This window comes from Carassius auratus, chromosome 13, assembly GCF_003368295.1.
Source record: "Carassius auratus strain Wakin chromosome 13, ASM336829v1, whole genome shotgun sequence".
Taxonomy (NCBI): domain Eukaryota; kingdom Metazoa; phylum Chordata; class Actinopteri; order Cypriniformes; family Cyprinidae; genus Carassius; species Carassius auratus.
The window spans coordinates 13,709,957-13,732,796 of record NC_039255.1 but is presented as its reverse complement, the minus strand read 5'-3'; the positions used below and the strand labels follow the sequence as shown (position 1 = coordinate 13,732,796).

General features: G+C 36.3%; 1 protein-coding gene across 1 annotated transcript; it reads right to left on the bottom strand.

The window, feature by feature from the left end:
- Positions 1-1,159: 1,159 nt before the first annotated feature.
- LOC113112731 (neurotrypsin-like) lies at positions 1,160-17,822 on the bottom strand. The gene is made up of 14 exons (XM_026278522.1): positions 17,357-17,822; positions 15,657-15,699; positions 12,799-13,041; positions 9,839-9,974; positions 9,563-9,741; positions 8,371-8,518; positions 6,878-7,056; positions 6,575-6,716; positions 6,195-6,409; positions 5,321-5,462; positions 4,951-5,229; positions 4,092-4,214; positions 3,686-3,966; positions 1,160-3,399 (listed from the first exon to the last, which is right to left on the bottom strand). Exons 1-14 carry the CDS (start codon positions 17,420-17,422, stop codon positions 3,080-3,082), a joined length of 2,496 nt encoding a protein of 831 aa, XP_026134307.1. The 5' UTR covers positions 17,423-17,822; the 3' UTR covers positions 1,160-3,079.
- Between the last annotated feature and the right edge of the window lie 5,018 nt (positions 17,823-22,840).

The window sequence follows — 22,840 nt, the reverse complement described above, 5'->3', positions numbered from 1 at the left end:
GGACACGGGCGCTGCTGTATGTATTGTATTGGATTGATAATAGACTGTTTTGTTTGCTCTCTACAGCTAAAAAATAAGTTACAATGGTAAAACCTTGTTGTGTAATTAACTTCCATACTCGTACTCATGACCGGCATGGAAAAATAATTTGAATGGAGTGCGATTTTTCAGCTTTCCCTCTGGAAAACCGCACCTTGATCTCAGGTCTCCGAGTAAACAAAGCGGCGTCACATAGCTTGGTTAGCAGCAGTAAGAAGGAAAAGAAAGATTGCCCCTTTGGTCTGATATATACACACGTATTTATGTGCATTTATATATATATATATATATATATATATATATATATATATATATATATATATATATATATATATATACAGAAATGTATGTTATATAAACATCTTTTTTTTTGGGATGTGATTAATCGATTTGACAGACTTAACATTACATTAATTGTTACCTATGCATGAACCACATCTCCTGCATTATCAGTGTTATGCATATTGCATACCACCTGTTACAGTAATAAACGGCAAAATTGATCAATTCTGTATCTCTTTATTTGTGCATCATAACACACTGAGGTTAATTTGTACAGTTTACAATAACGCATATTAAAAAGTAAAGGGGCCGTGTAACTCGCTCGTTGACGTGGAAAATGTGTAGGTTCTGCACCCATCCATTTGTAAATTGCAGGTGAGACTCGAGAGATTTATCATTTTTAAACTGATCAGAGCTACGCTCTGACAATACAAACAAGGTTAGAAAACACATTGGGGAAGGTTACGAGCGGCAGCTTTTTATGATCATCCGACCACTCTTTATGTTCATGCAGATTGAGTTCGTTGATTGTCTTGATTTTTTTCTAAATAGCACATCTTTGCTTCCTTTTTTGAGTTTTTCTTTATATGTAATCTTACACTTGATCTGTATGTCATGTCACTTTCACTTTTACTGATAAGCGTGTCCCAAAAAATGGCCGCGACTACCCAGAATGCAATGCGCAGTGACGTAGTTTCCCAAGCTCTATACCAGTGGACATCACTTCTATACGTGTGTGTGTGTGTGTGTGTGTGTGTGTGAGAGAGAGAGAGAGACAGAGAGAGTTTTAATTTGGTGCCACCCAAACTGAAGATTTGTTTAATTACATAATAGTTACATATGCTGCAGTGATGCTTGCTTTATAATGAAGTATATGGCAATATGTAACAGACAAATACGCCATAATTCTAAATCTGTTTATCTTAAAATAAGTAACTGTTCAAATTTAGTCTTGAGGTTAAATTTGTAAGATAAATTATACTATAACAATGGACATTTAATCAAAATATACAATACAAAAAAATATAGATTTTATCTTAAAGGACCTGAATCTTATATAAACAACAGTGATTTATATTCAAATCTCTTTCATTTATTTATTTTCAATGAGCCTGTTCCAGTACAGTTAATATGGTCAATGACGATTTTCAACATTTAATACAAACACAATGTGTTGGAAATAGATGATCATGATGCCAGAATATTATGCATTTTTGACTGACTATTTTTTTGCTTTCAGATCACCATTTTGCAGAATAAAAAATAAATAAATAAATAAATAATGTGGAAACAAGGTCATGCGTTCAAATCAGTTTTTCTCAGTTTTTCCAACTTGGTGTCTAAACATATGATCATTCAGTTTTTCTTAACCAGTTTTTAACCATGGCTAAATATGACATATTTGCAGCCTTTACATTTTTACATAATTTCATGGAAGTTTCTGTTTGGGATTTATTAATAGCAGACCGTTCATAGAATGTTAAGAACCAAAGCATCTACATCATTTGAACCGTTTGGACTACATGGAATTGTCCTTGGTAAAAAAAAAAAAACTTAAATGTGTTAAGGAGGGTAACACTTTAGTTTGAGGACACATTTTCATATCAAGTAGTCACTTATTAGCATGCATATTACTAGCATATTGGGTGTTTATTACTACTTATAAAGCACATATTAATGCCTTATATTGCATGACCATATTTTAGACCCCTTAATCCTACCTCACACCTAAACTTAACAACTACCTTACTAACTATTAATAAGCAGCAAATTAGGATTTTATTAAGGCCAAAGTCATAGTTAATACTGAGAATTGGTCCCCAAACTAAAGTGTGACCATACAGAGCCCCTAAGGAAACATGGTGATAGAAAAAAAAAATCATAGTATCCCCATCATAGTATTTCCATGCAGTTTTCTGTTCACTCACAAAATGCAAACTTTCTTGGGAGAACATAAAAATTTAGCAGGAAAACACAAATGTTCATCCGGCAAATGCAAAGTTTCAAAGGGAAACAAACATTTTGCATGTGAACGCAAAATCATTAATATATAATTTAAATATTTTGGCCATCACCATAATATCCAGTCCAATACTTCATAATATCACTGATATTATCATATTATCTGTTGGGTAGGAGCTTGAGAAATTTTTTTGCATTGTTATACAGTACAAATAAATAAACTGAACATACTATTTTCTGACATTGGTTCTCTGCATCCCTTTGAAAAATTAAATGATAAGCTCAATAATGGTAGGGTACCTTCAACAAGAGTACAAATTACCAACATACAAGTAGAGTGTTTATGAATCTTAACATATATCCATGTCGTTCCTTGTCTTAGTTAACTCCTCCTCAACAAAAGACATTTAAGTGCAATATGTGTATTAATTTAGAGCCAGACCAGAACACAGACATCCCACAGATGCTCCATTTATATTAAATGCAGATTAGTGCAAAATGACTTATTTACAAAGGCTTATCCGTCGACGACCTTTCAATCCCGGAAAACTCTGCTCACTTAATGCAGCTGTCCCTAAAAATCATGAGACTTGATGTTCTTGTGCATGTTCACGAAGGCTTCAAGTGTACAGAAATGGAATTGAAATGGCATGGTGCAAGTAGTAAAATGTGCAACACATGAAACAGGATCAAACCAGCTGTAAACGTAATGGCCAGCTGGTAACCCCTTCATAGGCATTACATGATATAGAATTTATACAATGCGATAAGTGGTTTTAATGTCAAAACTGTGACATCACGCTTTGCCAGTACTGTGGGTGACTTTCTCTATCCACTTCAGGAAGCGGTTGACCCGTGTGTACACACCGGGATAGTTGGGGTCGCCACAACCGTGACCCCAGGAGATGATTCCTGTGAGCATCCAGTGGCCAGCCTCACCCCGGCACACCAGTGGCCCCCCACTGTCACCCTGACAGCTGTCTACACGGCGATGGTTCGACAAGCTGCCGGCACACAACATGCGGCTAGTGAAGCGACTGCCGTAACGTTTTTTACACTTCCAGGAGGGCAGTAAAGGAACCCAGGCTTGCAGCAGTGTTCGGGAATACTCCAAGTCTAATACAAGAGACAAGAAGAGAAAGAAACGGAAGTGATTTTTATTTTAAAACACTTTTTGAAGTATGTAAATATCATATAAAAATATACACTTCTGTTCAAAAGTTTGGAATCAATTTGGAATAAAGATTTTTTTTCTTTTTAAAGATTTAAATATATATATATATATATATAATATAATATATATATATATTTATTTTTTTTACCCAGAATTATTAGCTAAGGTCTTCCATTACAAAAGGAAATTATTAGTCATCATAAATGTGTTCAGAAATGTATGCAGTACCTGTAATTCCCCAGCCGGTGATAACACAGGCGATAGGCCTCTTGTCTCTCCTGTTGCTCTGAGGTGGAAGGCAAACTGCATTAGTGTGCGGGTTAAAGGCCACACAATTCCCATCTGTGCCCTTCAGCTTCAGTAGGGCAATATCATATTCCCAGCCCTGGTTGTGGTACTTCCTGTGGATCACGATGCGCTCAGGAGAAAGAGTGCGCTCAAAGTCATCCCTCTCCTCTGTGTGGTAGTCACCGAGCCGTAGCGCATAACGGGAAGGGTCTGAACCAAACCTTAAAAAAAAATGTGCATGCACAGCATGTTTATTTATTGCCTACCAGTCAGGAATGAAATACATAAGTAAAGTGTTTGTCATTCTCTGTAGAGCCACTAGATGTCAGTAGAGTCTGTCCCTCGCCTCTTGAAGCAATGAGCAGCAGTTATGACCCAACAGGAATTGATGAGAGTTGCCCCACAAAGTGGATGGGTGCCTTTCGATTGAGACCTCAGCCACAGAGATACTTGCCACGGCCAGTCACCCCTACATGACAGTCACAGATGGTTTAAAACACGTGGCAAGTTAAAAAAATTTTTTACTGTTTAAAAATGTACTCCCTGTCTTACACATCTTAATCGTTATTTGATTTTATATATCTAATGTGATGCATTTTTCAGGATTTTTTGATGAACAAAGTACAAAAGAACAGCGTTTATATGAAATGGAAATCTTTTGCACATTTTAAATGTCTTTATTGTCACATTTGATCATTGCAGATTAGAAGTATTAATTTCAATAAATCAAACAATCCTTTACTGACAGTATTTTGAAATAACTAATATATATATATATATATATATATATATATATATATATATATATATATATATATATATATATATATATATATATATATATATAAAGAAAATTCCCCTTCACTTTCATTATATGGAAAAGATTGGGCAGCACAATGTTCAAAATCTCCATTCCAAGGAAATCATATGGGTTTGGAATGACACGACATGAAATGTTGACAGAATTTTTGGTGAACTATACCTTAACTCAAAACCTGTTTGCTATTAAACACATGATTATAAAGCTAATTACATTTTTCTGTTGTAACTGTAAATAAACAAACATTATATATTGCTCCCCTGTGACCACATAATATACGACAAGAACAGTGGCAGCTAGCCAATAAGCAATAAAAAGAGAGATTAATAAACACAATGCACATGTTACAACGTTAGAGAATAAAATAAACCATGAAGTTCATTACCGTAGAGACTTGTCTCCTCCAATGATCCTTTTCCTGCGCCTTTGTGTGTTGGGTTTCAAGCCACATTCCTGCTTGCTCATGCTTCTGTACTTTACAGGCTCAGTGGTGTAGTCACAGATGACCCCTGCGTCCTCACTGTGCCTGCAATCATGGGCGTCCGGACCCACAGCTGAACACTCCCCTAATGAAGCCTCTGTCCCAACACAATTCACATTATCAAGATGGATGGGTCCCTGACCCTCACCAAAATAAGCCATGGAGCGGGCCTTCGAGACCCCACTGAAATTGTAAAGGGGAAAGAGGAACAAATAATTGTCTGAAGATGTTGAGATGAGTGTTTATCTTCTTTCATCATGTGAAACAGGCTTACACAAATCCGAGCTGTCTGCAGACCACTCCAGCGCTGATGTCATTCCAACCATCATCACACACGCTGCCCCACTGGCCGTTCATAAAGACCTCTACGCGGCCCTCCTTACGGCTCTCGCCATCCACCAGCCTCACCAGGGGACCTAGAACCACAGCACAGAAGAGATGACCTCTATATACCTGGATAAGTAGTGAATTATATGATTGAGAATAAAAATAAAATAAAATACACTGTAAATTCCTTCTCTTTTTTTAAAGGGTGATGTTGTGCAAAATCACAATCAAAATCACATGAAAAAAAATCATATCATATATTATGTATTCAGTTGGCCATGGGCATTCTTGTTATTCGGTACTACAATTTTGGTTGCTGATTAGAAATGACAGAAACAGTTTTATGAAATATTTATATATATATTTAATAATTAAAAGTGTTAATTAATGTCTTTTAAATGTCATATTATACATCACATTATACTACTAAATCTAAAAAATGGTCATGAGGTCAAAGAGTGCCTCAAGATGGATTAAAATGATGTAAATTAAGACAAAACAGCACATTATGTTAACAAAGATGTACTGTTTGTCATAGAGCAATTAATCACTTTCCAAGTGCATTAATTTCTATACCATATCCTAACCATATTCATTTACATACATGTTTTAATTTTTTTATAAGCTACATATAAATATACATTTCATTATACATACAAACATGTCATTACAATATAAAAGATGATGCCTTCTAGTATCCTATTTGATTGGAGGGCTCTTAAAAGTGTAAAGTAGGCTTGTTTCTTACCATCTGGTTCAGATATTGTGCTACTCTTGATGATGATAATGCTAATAAAAGTTTTTACATAGAGTTTACAAACCTGTGGCAAGAGCCACTTGAGGGATCTCATTGTTCTGTCCTTCTCTTTCACAGCGTACGCCCACATCCTCACTGTGAGAGCAGTCATGCTGCCCCCACTGACCGTGAGCACAGTCCAGCAGAGAGCTCTCTCCCCCTTCACATGTCACCTCATCCAGCAGGATCACCCCTGTGCCCTCTCCATACATCCCATCTGGAGCTACCTCAGCTCGCCCTCTGTTGGACAAACAGCAGTACTGCAGTACCTAAATGAAACGAGCTTCCTGGTCTCCTGAGACCAAAGGAGCTCAAAAAAAACTTGACATCATCTAGCATGCAAAAATTGAATTACTGCTTTTAAGTAGCACATTATATGCTTGCATTCAAAAAGATATAGCTTACTGATAACCCAGCTGTCGACACACCACCTGGGCGTGACTTCCGGTCCAGTTGTCATCACACACTGTGCCCCATTCTCCAGCGTGATAAACCTCAAGACGTCCTTCCCATGGGCTATCAGCTCCTACTAGACGCAACACTCCATCTACAGCAGCATTAGAATGTCTACGTTTAATCAATGCACTTATGCAAACAAATAAAAATCTGATAAAAGTAAAAGGGTTTTTGGTCCTTAAAGTATTTTAAATGTGTTATCATAAAGACACAGCCCGTGTCACAGTCTGAGACAGTTCGTGCCATCTTCACCTGAAAACGGGTTACACGAGACTCCAGCATCCTCCATGTGATCACAGTTGTGCTGGCCCCAGGGTGCATGAGGGCATTCCTCCAGAGACAGCTCATTTCCTGTGCAGTGCACTCCGTCCAGCATGATAGGCCCAGTGCCCTGCCCAAAGTGCGCCCACGTCCATGACTTTGGTACACCACTGAAAACAAACACATGCCTGTGATTCATTCCCTTATCAAACAGTTAAGATACACAGCCGATTAAAAGTTTGGGGTCGGTGAGATGTTTTGAAAGATGTCTCTTACGCTGCATTTATTTTATAAAAAAATACAGTAAAACGCTAATATTATTACAATAATATTAAACTGTAAAATATTATTACAATTGAAAATTAATAATAACTGAATATATTTTAAAGTGCAATTTATTCCAATGATCTTAAAGTTTAACTTCATTACTCCAGTGTCATACAATCCTTCAGAAATCATTTTAATATGACAATTTGGTGCTCAAAACCATTTTATCAATGTTGAAAACAGTTCAAGGGAACCATGATACATTTTTATTACAGAGTTCTGTGATGAATGAAAAGTTTAATTTATTACTTCCTTGCTGAATAAAAAAGTATTAATATTTTTGACTCTAATCTTTTGAATAGCACTGTAATTTTTAAGATCATAACAAGGAGGAAGAGAGATATTAAGGCATATGGAACTATATTAGCTAATTTACATAAATCTGTGATGATGCACACATTGCAAAGTCATTCAAAACAATCATTAGTGATGTATAGAAGAGGACTGATCTACTGAAAAGTGTATGTTACAGGGATGGTGGAGGGTAAATTCAGTTGCTTTCCATCCCACTGTAGATTCCTGGAGTGAATCCCTGCACCCCATCAATCATTCATACACTCCACCCATACATCTATATTAATAAAGTTCACTCGCTGTGCTAGTGCATGTGTTTGTGTGTGAAAAGAGGCAGCACTGATTTGTGCATGACATCATTAGTATCTCCCAGCACTACTTTAACTTTAAATCGAATCATTTGTGCAAAGTGTTTCAATATTTTGCTAAACAAAAAAAACAGCTCAGTAACATCCTGATGATGATGATGATGATGATACAAAAGCTTTCAAGCAACATTAGAAGATCTTGCAATAGATCAATATGTGCAGATTCTTATAATAATGCAATAAGAAACAGTTTTTTTTAAATGGAAAGCCATAACACAGTTATTGAATTTGATATTACTACAGTTTTGTTCTTTCTGGTCTAAAATCTGTTTTTTTTATTTCAACATGTTTTATACATCTAACATTATTTTAAAGAAGGCAGAAACAATAGTTGAAATATTTTTTTTTGTCACAGTGACAATACAAAAAAAATAAAAAAACAATACTTAAAAAATATATAAAAAAAATATTTTATGAAAGTATAGATGATGACAAAATGTAATATATGCCATCCTTCGCATCAAAAAAATTTCTTGACATTTACTGATTTCTTACCCCAATCCCAACTGTCGGCAAACCACTTCAGCATCAATATCATCCCATTCGTCATCACAGATAGTGCCCCACCTCCCGTTATGGTACACCTCCACACGCCCTTCGAAATCCTCAAGGCCTCCTACAAGCCTCAGTGGAGCACCATTGCCTGAACAAAATAAAAGCCCTATCAATTAATATTTCATTCATTTATTCACTGCAGTGGACTATGCATAGGGCAAAATAATTAGTGTGACATTTAACACTTCTTGAGAGCAGAAACTTAAAATATGCTTGTATGCGTGCATGATAAAGGATGGGGACATGTGTAAACTCTTGGCTAAGCCTCAGGGCTCTCAGATGGCTTTCTCCTTCCTAATGTTTCTGTGTGAATAATTCACAGCTCTCTCTAAATATACCTGACCCTGTTCAAGCAAACCGTCCCATTACAACAGCACTGTTTATGACCCCACTTCTGTATCTCATTAATTCTGTCTTCATTTAGCTCCAGTGAAGGCGTTTCCACACTGTAACACTGTTGAAAATAATGTTATTAGAGTATGATCAGCAGATACAGGAAGCTCAGCTGTTGCTTTATGAACTATGACTCTGAGAAAGAAAATGAGAGCATGCGACAAAGATAACATTTTCTAACTCGCATTTTTTTATATATATATATATATATATATATATATAAATGTGTGTGTGTGTGTGTGTGTGTGTGTGAGTGTAAATATATATATTGTTCATTATATATGAAAAATATATATTGTTCATAAGTTTGGGGTCAGTCATTTTTTTAATTATTACTTTTTATTAGCAAGGATGCATTTAAATTACCATAATTTATAACATTTATAATGTTCTAAATTATTACTATTTCAATTAAATTCTGTTCTTTTTGTTCATCATAGAATTCTGAAAAATGTATCTCAGTAAAAAAAAAAAAACATAATGTTTCTTGAGCAGCAAATTATTTCTGAAGGATCACGCGACACTAAATTTAACAACATATCAACATAGAAAACAGTTAACAATATTTCACTATATCACTGTTTTTATTGTTTTTTTTTAGCAAATAAATACAGCATTGGTGAACATAAGTGATTTCTTTAAAAAACCTTTCAAAAAAATCATACCAATCACAAAGTTTTGAACGGTATATATACAGGAATGATTTTCAGGATTCCCCTCTCAAATAAAACAAGCTTACCCTCTGGCACTGCACACACCACTCCAGCCTCATTTCCATGGTTACAGTCACCGGAGACATACTTCCTGCTCCGGCACTTCAGCAGAGAATCTTCATTGCCATGGCAGCCAAGACGTTCAAAGTGAAAGAGACCAGAACCGGGTCCGAAATAGGAATGCCGAAGCGCAGTGCCGATCTCACTGTTGGGAGTAAGCAGGTAATTAAATGACATCACATGCTGGTTGTTAATCAGTACAGAGTCTCTAACTGATAATGAATAAATTTTGCAGCTTATACCCAAGCCTCAGTTGTCTACAGACCACACTGGCATCTCGATCAGTCAGGTGGGTGTCACACACTGCTCCCCACCGGCCATTTAGATGCACCTCAAGACGACCACTCTTAGATGATCCCCCCACCAGCCGCGCCTCACCTGGAGAATAGGTGCAGAATCAAACATATTCAGGGATTTAGGAACGATAACGTGCAACAAAACTGTTCTTTGAACTGTTCTTGACAGAAAACAAAAAAGCAAAATAAAAAAAAGAAATAATTTATACTAGAAATAAATATAGATATACAAGCAATGTATGCAATGTAATGTAAAATAGAAGTTTCTCTGTCAGATTAGGTCATTTTTCTTCATTGCCTGCTAAGTGTTCCTGTGGAGTACCACAGGGTTCTATTCTCGCACCCATTATTTTTTCTTTGTATTACTTCCTTTGGGATCTATTTTCAGAAAGCATGGTGTATTATTTCACTGCTATGCAGATGATACCCAAATTTATCTACCTTTGAAACAAAATAAACATGCTGCTCTGGAATCTCTTTCTGCATGCCTGGATGAAGTGAAAACATGGTTCTCTCAATTTTTTTTTTTTTTCTGAATTAATCAAAAACCGAGTTTATAGTCTTTGGCCCTAATGAAAATTCAGGGAGCAGAAGTATTGACCTGGACTACCTTGCTCCTTTTACTTCTTCCTGTGTTAAGAAACTAGGTGTTTTCTGGAATCAGAGTCTCAAATTTGATAAACAATTAATTGGGTTATTAGTTCCTGTTTTTTTTCAGATTTTTTCTCTCTGTGAAAATTTTAGACATTGCTATCCATGCGCTCATTATATCTCACTTGGACTACTGCAACTCTCTTTATCTTGGCATTTCAAAATACTCCATTGCTCATCTCCAATTAGTACAAAACGCTGCTGCTAAATTCCTCAACGTAAATTTGATCACATTACTCCAATTTTGAAATTATTGCATTGGTTACCTGTACATCTTAGAACGGAGTTCAAAATTCTTGTTTAAAATGTTTTTAAATCTAAAAATAATCTGGCACCAAGCTATCTATCCTGATCAACTTTATCCATACAATCTCACACGAAATCTGAGATCTGGTGATCAAAGACTTCTCTCTGTCCCCAGATCACAGTTAATGCATAGGGGAAAGAGCCTTTATGGTTGCCGGCCCTAAGCTGTGCAACAGCCTTCCAGCCTATATCAGATCGGCACAGTTTTTAAATATTTTTAAAATCATCTCTTAAAACCTATTTCTTTTCTCTGGCTTTTAATTTATTGTGAGTTTATGATATGAATCTGTGGGTTGCCATGTGTTCTATGTCTTTCTTTGTTCAGCACTATGGTCAGCCGTGCTTGCTGTTTTTAAATGTGCTATATAAATAAAACTAACTTGAACTTTTAAGTAGTGCATTATATTATAAAATATTATTTATATTTTATTTGTTTCTTATCCCACTCTCTCCATCATTTAAAACATTCTAACATTTATGTTATGTTATGTTGGTTTATTGGCTGATTTATGTTAATGTAAAAATTAGCAACAAAATGATTGATTAGAATGGGATAGTGCACTATTAAAAAGTTTTTTTTTTCTTTTTCTAAATAAATTATGGCCATAAGGTAGCCTACATCTAGCACATGTTCTCCAAATGTAGCTTATCTCTTAACACAGGCATGTTACATCAATACACAACCTTTTATTCTTTGAGAAATGCCATTTTATAGTCTTATTTTTATAGTCTTATGACATCATGAAATTAAATTAGGTTTTACCGCCATCTTCTATCTCCTTGACTAGAGGACAACTTAAGGAAAAGTGGCACAGCTTACCCCTGTCTCCCCCTTTTACAGACTCTGTGAATCAGCTCTCTATAATTAGTACAGAATGATCACATTAGAGACACTCGGTCTCTTGCAAATTATCATCTTGCTGCCACACGTCCTGCACACACATACATGAATTTAAATGCACACTGATTGTTTGAGTCTGTAACCGTGTTTAATCTTATTACACAGAAAGGAAAAGGACGAGAGAGGCAGACAGAGATAATCACAGCTCACAGAGATAAGGCAAACAGATTTCAACACCAGCTCGGTGCTGAACCACAGACGCAGCCAGGTGATGACAGACCAGCACAAAGAGATCCAGAGTGTACAGACACTTTCCAATCGGGAGTAAAATAATGTGCATCTGACTAATGATTAAACAACAAACACATAGAGAGAGAAGATGAATAGAAGAAAATAAAAGAGAGGACAGAGAGAATCCTTGACTGCTGTGAGAATCTCACTGTGGCTGTGTGCTATGACTGCAGTAATAAACCTCACTCAGCTTCTGTACAACGACACCTACACTAATATAACAGTTAAGACACAAAGGACACATTCACCTATTAAACACAAACACCCTGGTCCAGGATTTAATATGGTATATCCTAACAGCCTATTTATATGTAAAGGTCCCTATTGTGTTGGTCCCTATTTAAAGTTTATACAATGCATATTTTTAGTCTTTCCACTAAGATTATGTTTCTGTACATGTTTCTTTCTCTATACAAATAAACCCAAAAATAAATACATTTATTTAGGCTTTATTAGCTCAAGAAAGGTATGTTTTGGTTACTATGGTGAATAATTTTTAAACATATTTAAATTAATTAAACAAATTAAGAAGTAGCCTACACTTTTACCAGCCAGTGGGTGCATTTGATATGTCTATAAGATATTTAGTGGATAATTTAACTAATTATAACTTAGTCGGGTCACAGAATATCTCTGATGGAACACAGGTTAATCATGCTAGACTCTCTGTAATGAAACAACCTAAAGCAACATGGTAACACTTTTCGTTTCTGGATGGTTTTAACTCAAAATAATACAAAAAAACTTTTAAAATTGAAAATGAAGCTTTTGTAGAATATGTCTGAATGGGAAACGAAGGCCAGTCAGGAGGGCTCACCCTGGTGGCAGTCGCAGTAGGCCCATCCAATGGCTCCCGACTTCTGTCTGAAAAAGCACCAGGGGTTGGATGCACGGTCAGGGTTTCGACATTGGTTGTGGTCGCCAAGTCCACGGTTGGGGTACTGCAGCATGTAGTCTGGAAAGTCAGTCCATTTTAGACAGGAAAAGCCAGAGCCCGTCTGAGACACAGATCCACTGTAATAACCCAGCTCAGTGAAGCCCTCAGAGCAGGACAGAAGACCTAAGGGGAACACACACACAAAGTTATGAGTAAAATTCAGCATTTCATTTATGAGTGAAATTTCGTTGATGGAGCAAAAAATAACGTTTTAATGCAGTGCCAAATAAAGGTCCACTCATTGTCAAATTCCTGGCATGAAAAAAATGCAAAAGCATGAACTAAAATGACTGTTGTAAACCTAAGGTGGTGAAGACCCACTATGATGAGTCACACACCCAAACATATGTGTGTGTATGAGTGTGTTATACAATGTGTGTATGAGTGTGGTTTATGAGGACAAAATGTGTCCCCAAAAACCAAAAGGCTTAAAAAACATACTAAATGGTGTTTTATGAAATTAAAAAATTGGCAGTAGTTTTCTGTGAAGGGTAAGTTTAAGTGTAGGGCAATAGAAAATACAGTTTGTACAGTATAAGAACCATTAACCACATATACAAGACTGTTTGTGTTTGCATAATAAAAATATAAAACATCTGAATTATATAAATAATAATATAAAATAATAAAAATAATACATAAAATAATATTTTATATAAAAATAAATATATTACATTTATTTTATATAATATATCTATAGTATATTATATTATACATTTTATATGTTTACTTTTTTGTGCTTTTAGAGGCAGGGTATAAAAGTCTATGGATGTGTATGTGTGTGTGTATATGTGCATGTGTGTTTGTGTGTGTTGTTTAGGCACAAGAACACACAGTATATTTTCAATCTAATTAACATTATTGAATGATTCTGATTACTAATTTACTTTTGCTTGCCTGCATCCGTTCACTTGCATCAAATAATCAGGAAGATCCTTCTTCCAAATGATTCTAATCAAAACCACTAAACAAAAAAAATTATATTGTGACTTCGGGTTACAGTGAGCAAACATGATCAAGTCTCTTGTGAAAGAACATTCTGTAATACATTTTATGGCAACAATACAATTTTTATGCTTTACTGTGGGCAGTTAAGTTCATTTGTAAGCATTTAAACTCTAATTTAATACAGCAATTCATAACTTAGTAGCAATATTCTCATGCTATTCTGCATCTGCTGCCAGTCTGTCCTTTATTTCATTTCTGGATGTGTGACTAAAAAGGAAGAAAGTCCAAGTCCAAGCAAAAGACAGATGTTAAATCCATCCTAGACAGGAGAAAGATATTTAAATAGAAGTCACTTCATTCTGAGCTTTGAGGCATTTAAAAAAATGGAATGAAATTTGTTTTTAAAAAGTACTCAAAGGACAATATTTGCCTTTAAGGCAAGTAGATGTTACTGAAAGCAAAACATATAATTTCAGATTTGTGTAGGCAAGTAACAACAGCTTTACCAAAGGGAACCTTATCACCACGAATAAATGTTAAAAATCTCAATGTTTTGATTACAAAAAAAAAAAAAAACTCCTGAGAATGTATGGGTTTACTATCAGATAGTGTTGTGCAGAACCAGACAGAGGCCAATGTGCCGTCGTCTTTCTTCAGAAGTAGGTGCTTAACCCTCAGGGAGAAAAAGACACAGTTTTTGCAGAGGTAATGGCAGAAAAGTATTTACACCCGCATGTGTAAACAAATCTACACCCAGCGGACATGAAGCATAACCCTGTCTTTGCTTGTGTAGATTGCTCCATAGCTATCTTGTCTGAGGAGCAATTGTTGCGGTTGAGTATATCTTTAACTCTTCCGTAGGGAACCATCGACAAATATATCTTGACGGCAGAGTGGTTTGCACTGGTTAATGATATATTAGAAATATTGCCAAGCAAGAATGTGTTTTTTGGCATTGAAAGAGATGCTCTTTATGAGAACAAAATACTGTGACATTTCAGCCGCTACCAATAATGAGTATGTGTCTGAGTATGTGTCTGAATGTGTCTCCAGCTTCAAGTTCCTGAGAACCACCATCTCGGAGGATCTGTCCTGGACGACAGACACCTCCAGCCTGGTCAAGAAGGCTCACCAGCACCTCTTGTTCCTTAGGACACTGAAGAAGAACCAGCTGTATTCAGCCATCCTGGTGAACTTCTACCGGTGTGCGAACGAGAGCATCCTGACCAGTTTTATCACAGTCTGGTACGGGAACTGCTCATTTGCTGACTGCAAGGCACTGTAGAGGGTGGTGAAAACTGGCCAACGCATCAAAGGGACACCACTTCCTGCTATTGAGGACATCCAGAGAAAACGCTGTCTACCTCGAGCTTGTAGCATTCTCAAGGACTCCTCTCACCCTGGCCACAGACTGTTTAACCTCCTGCCCTATGATGTTCATATGTTCATAGTTCATAGTGTACATACACTTTTACATAATCCATCTGTATAGTATGTTCATAGTACACCTATCTGTATATCATGCTGATAGTATTTCAAATCTATTAATTATATCCATAATACTTATCTGTATAGTTATTGTACATATTGTAGACCTTGTTTATTCTGTACTTACTGCTTATTGCACATTTCGTTGCCTTGTACCTTACATGTGCAGTGTCAATAAAGTTCAATCTAATCTAATCTATTACATATATATATATATATATATATATATATATATATATATATATATATATATATAGACGGATAGATGGTTAGATAGACTTTTAAATGCAGTGAATGCCTACCTGAGATCTGCAGCGTATTCAGGTACACAGCGCTTTGTCCTGCCTATAAAGACAAAATGAGCAAGGTCAATTCACTTACACAAGTGTACTTAAAGTACCACAGACATGTTGTTTTTTTGGCCATGTACCATGGTATTCTTTAAAATACCTTGAATAACCATTTAAATGCCATGGTAAAGGAATCTGTATGATTTGGTAATGGTATTTTGCTCCCTCTCGCCCACAGCTACTGATTGAGTGGTGCCTTGTCGTTCATTCACATTATGAGGTATGAAGTCACCTTCCAAAACCTTCACCCTCTCAGTTCCTCTCTGGTGGAATGAGCTTCTGGCACCAACACGACTTTCAGTAACAATTGCGTCTGCTAAATGCTTAAATGTTGTATGATACTTACGAAGTATCATGTTATTACAATTCTGATACTATCACTGTACCATGACAGTTTTTGTAGGTGATGATGTATAAAGTAAATACTAATATCAACTAGGCATGAATTATGACTTTAATATGTCATGGTTTACTAGGACACAACCCTTATTTTTAATTTATACCATTTGTTTTGATCCCAGTAACCAGCTGCAAGGCTTTAAGACAGAGGTTATCAGAGGTGTCTGTGCTTTACAATGAGGAAACGTCACATAAAGACAAGAGTTAATAGTATAGAGCAGCTATGCTTTAAATGAGATCAAAGAACACTTTCATGACCATCAAGACATTACGTGACTGCTACTGTGTGAGCTGGGTGTGATGAAGGGAAACGAGCATCATGCTTTTCTTTCATCCGGACCACACTGCAAGCGTCTCGTCCCATCGTTCACTTGTAGTGTAGTCAGGATGAGAGCAAAAGAGTGATGCTCGTTCCCTACAACAGGGATTAAATGGGGTCAAGAATATCTTAAATCCAAAATGACTCAAAGACAAAAGAATGGTTAAGCTTTGGTTTTTTTGGTCTACGTATCTGGCACAATACACAATATTTTCCCAAGTGAAGGTAGTTAGGGAGTATTATGTTGTGTGTGTTTTTTCTCTTTGTTAATCTTTATTATTAATAATAATAATAAATGCCTGCTGAAACATCTTAAACCAGCCTGTCTGTTGCCTACTTTTCTGCTTGTCAGGCTAGGAGAGCTACAGAACAGCTTTTTTAAATCAAGAAGATAATAAATAAAAACATAAACTCAAGATTTTATGGCAACAGATTCATAAGAGACGTAAATATGCATATTCACAGTTCTCATCGTCAGTTACAGAGCTTGAATGTATTCGTGGCACATTAAATTAACAAAGACTGCTCAAGATAATGGCAATTGTAACAATAACCACACACTTTCAATGCGTTAATGTCACACACACAGTAAATGAAAGCATCAAAGGCATCAAAGCGTCACATATTATTAATGTTCATTAATGTCATTATGTTATAATATGCACGATCATAATTCATTCCAGTGTCACCTTCCATTCTAATTACTCATTTAGAAGAAGAAAAATGTAAAAAGTGTAACCACTGTCATCACATGTAGCCTATAAACCAGCTTTTTTTTTGCCTCCTCCTGAACCCCAGCATCACATCAGTCAGTTCTTCCTAAACTCAAATCACTGCCAGTTTGTCAACTTAGAATACAGATGTAAATATAGCAACAATATACATATATATATAATAAAAAAAAATAAACAACAACTACGTTTATGCTACATACCTCGCCGCCGATAGTGATAGAGAAACGAAGGACAGTAGCAATAAAGAGGATCCAGCTGATAACCATCCTGTCAAGCTACACCCAGCACAACTGTCCCATCACCGCTGTCCACAGGCACACAAGGAAAGTGGGATGCCTTCCTTTCTAGAAGGGTTTACAAACGTATGTGCGGAAGAAGAAGCATCGAAAATGACGAGACAGAATGAAACCATTTCAAGTAAACTTGTAAAAGTGCACCGACACGACTGCCACCCCTCCCATGTTGAAGTCTGACTGAGGTTTGCGTTCACTATGAGATGACACTGAGAAAAGAGAAGAGAAGCTGCTCCAGCAGCCTTCAACACAGCACACGCTACAGATGTTTACAGGACATAGACATTTATGGATCACAGTGTGGAGAGGTTGGCCCCTTATGGCAAGCCGTTTTAACAATCATTCCTTAAGCGAACTAGCATCTGTTTTTGTTACTAATCATTGGCTTTAATTGGAGATCCAATAGTGACTATCTATTTATTTATTTATTTTTTTTGTTTGCGGACAAAATTTAAATAAATAGATTACAGTAAAGGAAAAAAAACTGCTTTACTGCTAATTTAGTGAATAAATAGCATTAAAGGATTGGGCCACACAACTTTACACAAAGTTTGTAATTGGCATCATTCTTAATCAGTGTTTGGAATAACGGCGTTTAAAAGAACGGTGTTAGGTAACGACGTTATTTTTTCAGTAACGCGGTAATCTAACTAATTACTTTTCCCGTCCTTACAACGCCATTAACGTTACTAAACGTTAAATGCGGTGCGTTGCTATGCATTGATTTAATAAACTATGCAATCCTAACGGACCCCTGGCTCACACAGCCAGTGAGCAGGTGGGTTAATGACGAGATAGGCGGTTGTGATTGGCTAAGGCAGAGTCATGTGTTTCATGATAGCACTAAAATAAAATAAAAAATAAATAAAATAAAATTCACCCTTAAAAAAGCAGGGCTCTCAAGTCTCACGCATTGGGCGTGAGACTCACGCATTTCAACCCGTTCACACGCTCACACGCCACACCTTGTATTTCTCACGCACAGAGACATTACGAGGATAACGCCCACCAAGTTGCGGCGCTATTTTTGTAAACAGTGAAACAGGTAACGTAGAGGAATCAAGTGAGTTCCCCGAAGGCCCTGACACGCACCAGCTAAACGAATAAAAAAATATAGCTACCGATCAACCAATCAGAAAATAGCATTGCTGTATCCGGGTAAGATTTTTACAGGCTCGTGTGCAACACAGATCCAGACGCTCGCTAAAGTAGGTAACGTTACGGTTACAGACTTGTCAAGACAATGACACAGATTTTCACTATATGTTTTTTTTTATCAATATATTAATTTAACATTTTTTAAAAACAGTCTAAGATATGTTTTGGTCTGATGGTTATTATGACCCCGACACGCACGCAATTTTGGCCATTATACGTGGTCGGCCGTAGCTTTTGTGCCTATTATTAGCCCACTATTATTTTTTTATTGCCAAATTAACACGTTGAAGAGGATGCGGGGCTACTCTGATAGTTTTATATAAGAGACTTCTATAATAGGCCTATTCAAAATACTTGTATGGCAGTATCCATAATAGTTTGAATTATTTTTTGTTTTTTCTTTCCTTTTATTTTTACTGCACCTCATCCTGGTCCCCATTTTGAAAACGTTTTGCCTAGGCTATTTCATTATATTTTATCCAATGTATAATATTGATTATTGCATTCGTCTATTTCAAAGATGTCAGGGAAGAGGCAAAGGATCAATCTTTCATGCTTTGTTCTAAAAGATCTGGGCCCATATTCATAAAGAATCTTAATGCAAAAAGTAGTTCCTAGTGACAAAATTCTAAGAAAATTCTTAGAAATATGGGCGTTTACTTTTAAAATTAAAGAAAAAAATCCTAGTTAAGAAAAAAGTAATTCAGAAAGCATCTTATCCCTTAAAAGAGGTCTTAAGGTAAAATTTGTTATGAGCACAGACGAGGACTTTTAAGAGGCTTAAGAGTTTCTTTAGCAGAGGAGAAAATGGCAGAAAGATGAAGAGGCAAAAGAAATGTGTTGCAGACAATGGATGACAATGAGTTAATAAGACGGTATAGATTATATATAATTTAATATAATATAATTTAATATATAAATTAAAGTAATCACTACATTACGATATTTGGCAACTGGGAACATGCAACAATGCAATAGTGATGATTTGAGTCTGTCACAACCTTCTGTAAGCAGAGTGATCACACAAACAATTACAGCACTTTCAGAACATCTTATTGTGTTCGCAGTTCATTTCGTTTCCACTGGACATTCCCACCTTACAGGCTCAAAAAACTGCATTTATGAATATAGCAGGCTTATAGGTGCGCACAAGCAGGGAATGAACCGTTAATAGTTTGTCCTATACGCTCCCATGTCTGCTTCTTGCCCTTGCTGTGTCTGAATTTTCCTTTAAGAATGTCCTGGTGTTCATCCACTAACTGGGGTAACAGTAAACACTGTTCCTCTGTCCAGTTTGGCTTTCTCGCCCTTCTTGGCTTTGATTCCATGTTTGATACATTAGAACCAACATTCAAACCGCCACTTAAATAGGACAGCAATCACTGTAATTAGAAAGAGTCGAGCAATTTTTATCATTCTAACCAATCAAATATCTTATAGGAAATTAAAAGCATGGTAAATAAAAAAATAGAATTCATATACACACATATAATGTGTGTGTGTGTGTGTGTGTGTGTGTGTGTGTGTGTGTGTGAGAGAGAGAGAGAGAGAGAACGGTCAAATAGGAAAAATTACGCATGTAAATTCAAAGTGAGAATTAGAATAGACCCTATACTTAAAATCACTCTTTTTTTCCTTCTTGGACTACCAACCAATCACAGTCTTCAAAAGATTGTGTCATACATAGCAACGGGGTCAACCCCGCCTCCTCACTAAGATGAACGTTTTTGTCTTTTCCTTAGTCAGAGTTGCTCTCAGATCGGTCCCGAATTGCTTTAAAGCTAAGACTCCTATGTAAAAGTTTTTAAGCTAAATTAAGAGTTTTCTGAGAGGACTTTCTTAAAATCATTATGAATGCGGGCCCAGCTCCCTAGAAAGGTGGCTAGGTCAGAGGAGGAGGCTGTGGAGAATACAGTAGGGGAGGGAGTGCCAGTAGAGGATGGGTGCATGGAAGAGACTGTGGAGGACCATAGAGGAAACAGTGGAGAAGCCACTGGAAACAGGGAAAAAGAGAGGGTTATGTAGAGCAGCCACCTGTAGGTGTTCCTTTAAGAAGGAGTGGTCAACACGATGGCCATTCATCACAATGGGAACCACCAGCTCTTTTTACTGGTGCTTAGTCTGCAGACAAGAGAACTCCTGTGTCCATCAAGGTGTGAGGGACATAAGCAGGGAGGCTTTCTAAAATAGCTGCATTAGTGTTAGTGCTCGCTCATTCAAATACCTATGCTGAGAGGGTTTTCTCCATGGTGGGATTAAACAAGACCAAAACCAGGAACAGCTTAGCACTTGATGGAACTGTGAAAAATGGCTGGCCTGGAACCACAGTGCTTCAAATGGGAGCCACCAACCCCTGGCCTCAAAACCAGCTACCAACACCTACAATAAACAACACTGACCATTTTCTCTCTCTCTCTCTCACACACACACACACACACACACACACACACAAATAAATGCTGAATTAAATAAATATTATTTTATTTGTAAGAATATGTGTCATTTATGAGATCAGACACCCGTCCCCATCAAACCCCTGCCGCCATCACGACCGCGGGCAAAATCTCACTCTGAACTCAGTTCAAAACTTGAGAGCCCTGAAAAAGCATGTAATAAATCTTATTGTGAGCTATTCGTCTGTTCATTGTAATTCATCATTTTTTTTCTTCTGAAAATCTCTTACACTTGGATGTAAGTAAAGATAGAAAAAAATCTATCACTACTTCAGTTTCATCACAGCTTTCAAACTGACTTTTTCCCCTTCCAAGAATTGCAGCCTTTTTATAAGATTTTAGATAAGATAAGGTGGAAGACAAAAAAAAAAAAAATCAGTAAAAACCTTAACTAATTTACAAAAAATAAATGACTTAATCTGTGTTCTGAGGATTAGTGAAAGTCTTACAGGTTTTGAACGACATGAGGGTGAGTTATCAATAACAGAATTTTCATTTTTGGTTGAACTATCCATTTAATTACCATGGTTTTAATGAATACACAGAAATGGGCAATTAGGACGAACAACCAGATAGATTTTCTCTGCCAGGTTAAGGCCAACACATTTTCAGCTTTCAGTGCAGTTTCCTGTTTATGGCATCCATTTCATATTATCTGCATGAAATGCTTTTTTGAATGGAATTTTGAATTACTCAACAGACCCTTGTACAGCACCCCCAAAAAATATGCCTAAAGCTTAAAAATAGAAAATATCCTTTTGCGGTCACAAAGCAAATATGAAACAGATAGAAAAGGAATTATTTTCCATAACTCCTGAAAACTCCCTAACATAGGACAAAGGACATTTGTTGATAAGGTGGATATTATTAACCCCTTGGACAATCTTTTAAACATTATAATTGAATATTATATTGAAAACAGGAGGCTCTATATACAGGTGGTTGGTTAAGCTTACCTTGTCTTTTATTGTTCACCTGTGTACACAGACACTTGAATACACCTCGTTCCGCATTGTTCACCATTCATACAGCTTCAACAGAAGTTGTCAATACCTGAATCACATACTCATAATTTAATAAAAGATCAAAGTCTCCTTTAACCGGAGCACAACTACTTGTTATTCATATGATAAACATAATTCTCCTATACTTACATTCATTCATCTATAGGATCAGTTTTTTTTGTGTCCAGAACTGAGCTGGTCTATACACAAAGAGAAATAACATGTTTTCTAATCTTGCTTAGAGATGGATTTGGGCTCTACATCACTCAGATTACGTCATACATTAAATGAAGAATTTGTAGATTTTGACTAAAACAGCGGTTCTTAATTCATAGCTGCAGCTCTTTTAGTCTTTTCCTAAAGTATTTTTAGCTGTTCATTGTTACTTCATTCATTTTTGAAGTTTGTGCTGTTGACAGCTGTGCAAGTTTGCAGTGTCGTGACTGAGCAAAGTTTAGACTTACAGCAGACAGCATTTCCTTTGGAGTCTAAACACATTACGTTACAGACAATTGTAGATAATTAGCCTAAGGAAACGCTGGGCAGTGTTATCACAGGATGGCTATGGTTAAATTGCATTAAGAGAACTAAACCAATTCATGGTCACAAAGTTTATCAATGTTTCAAATCAAATCAAATAAAACATAAATAACATCGGAACAGAAAGGGAATTATTTGTAAGTTAATATGTTTAATAATGAGTTATTTCTATCTTTATTGCAGAGCTCTCATTGTCAAATTCAATACAATTCATCCTGGCATGTAACGTGATCCGG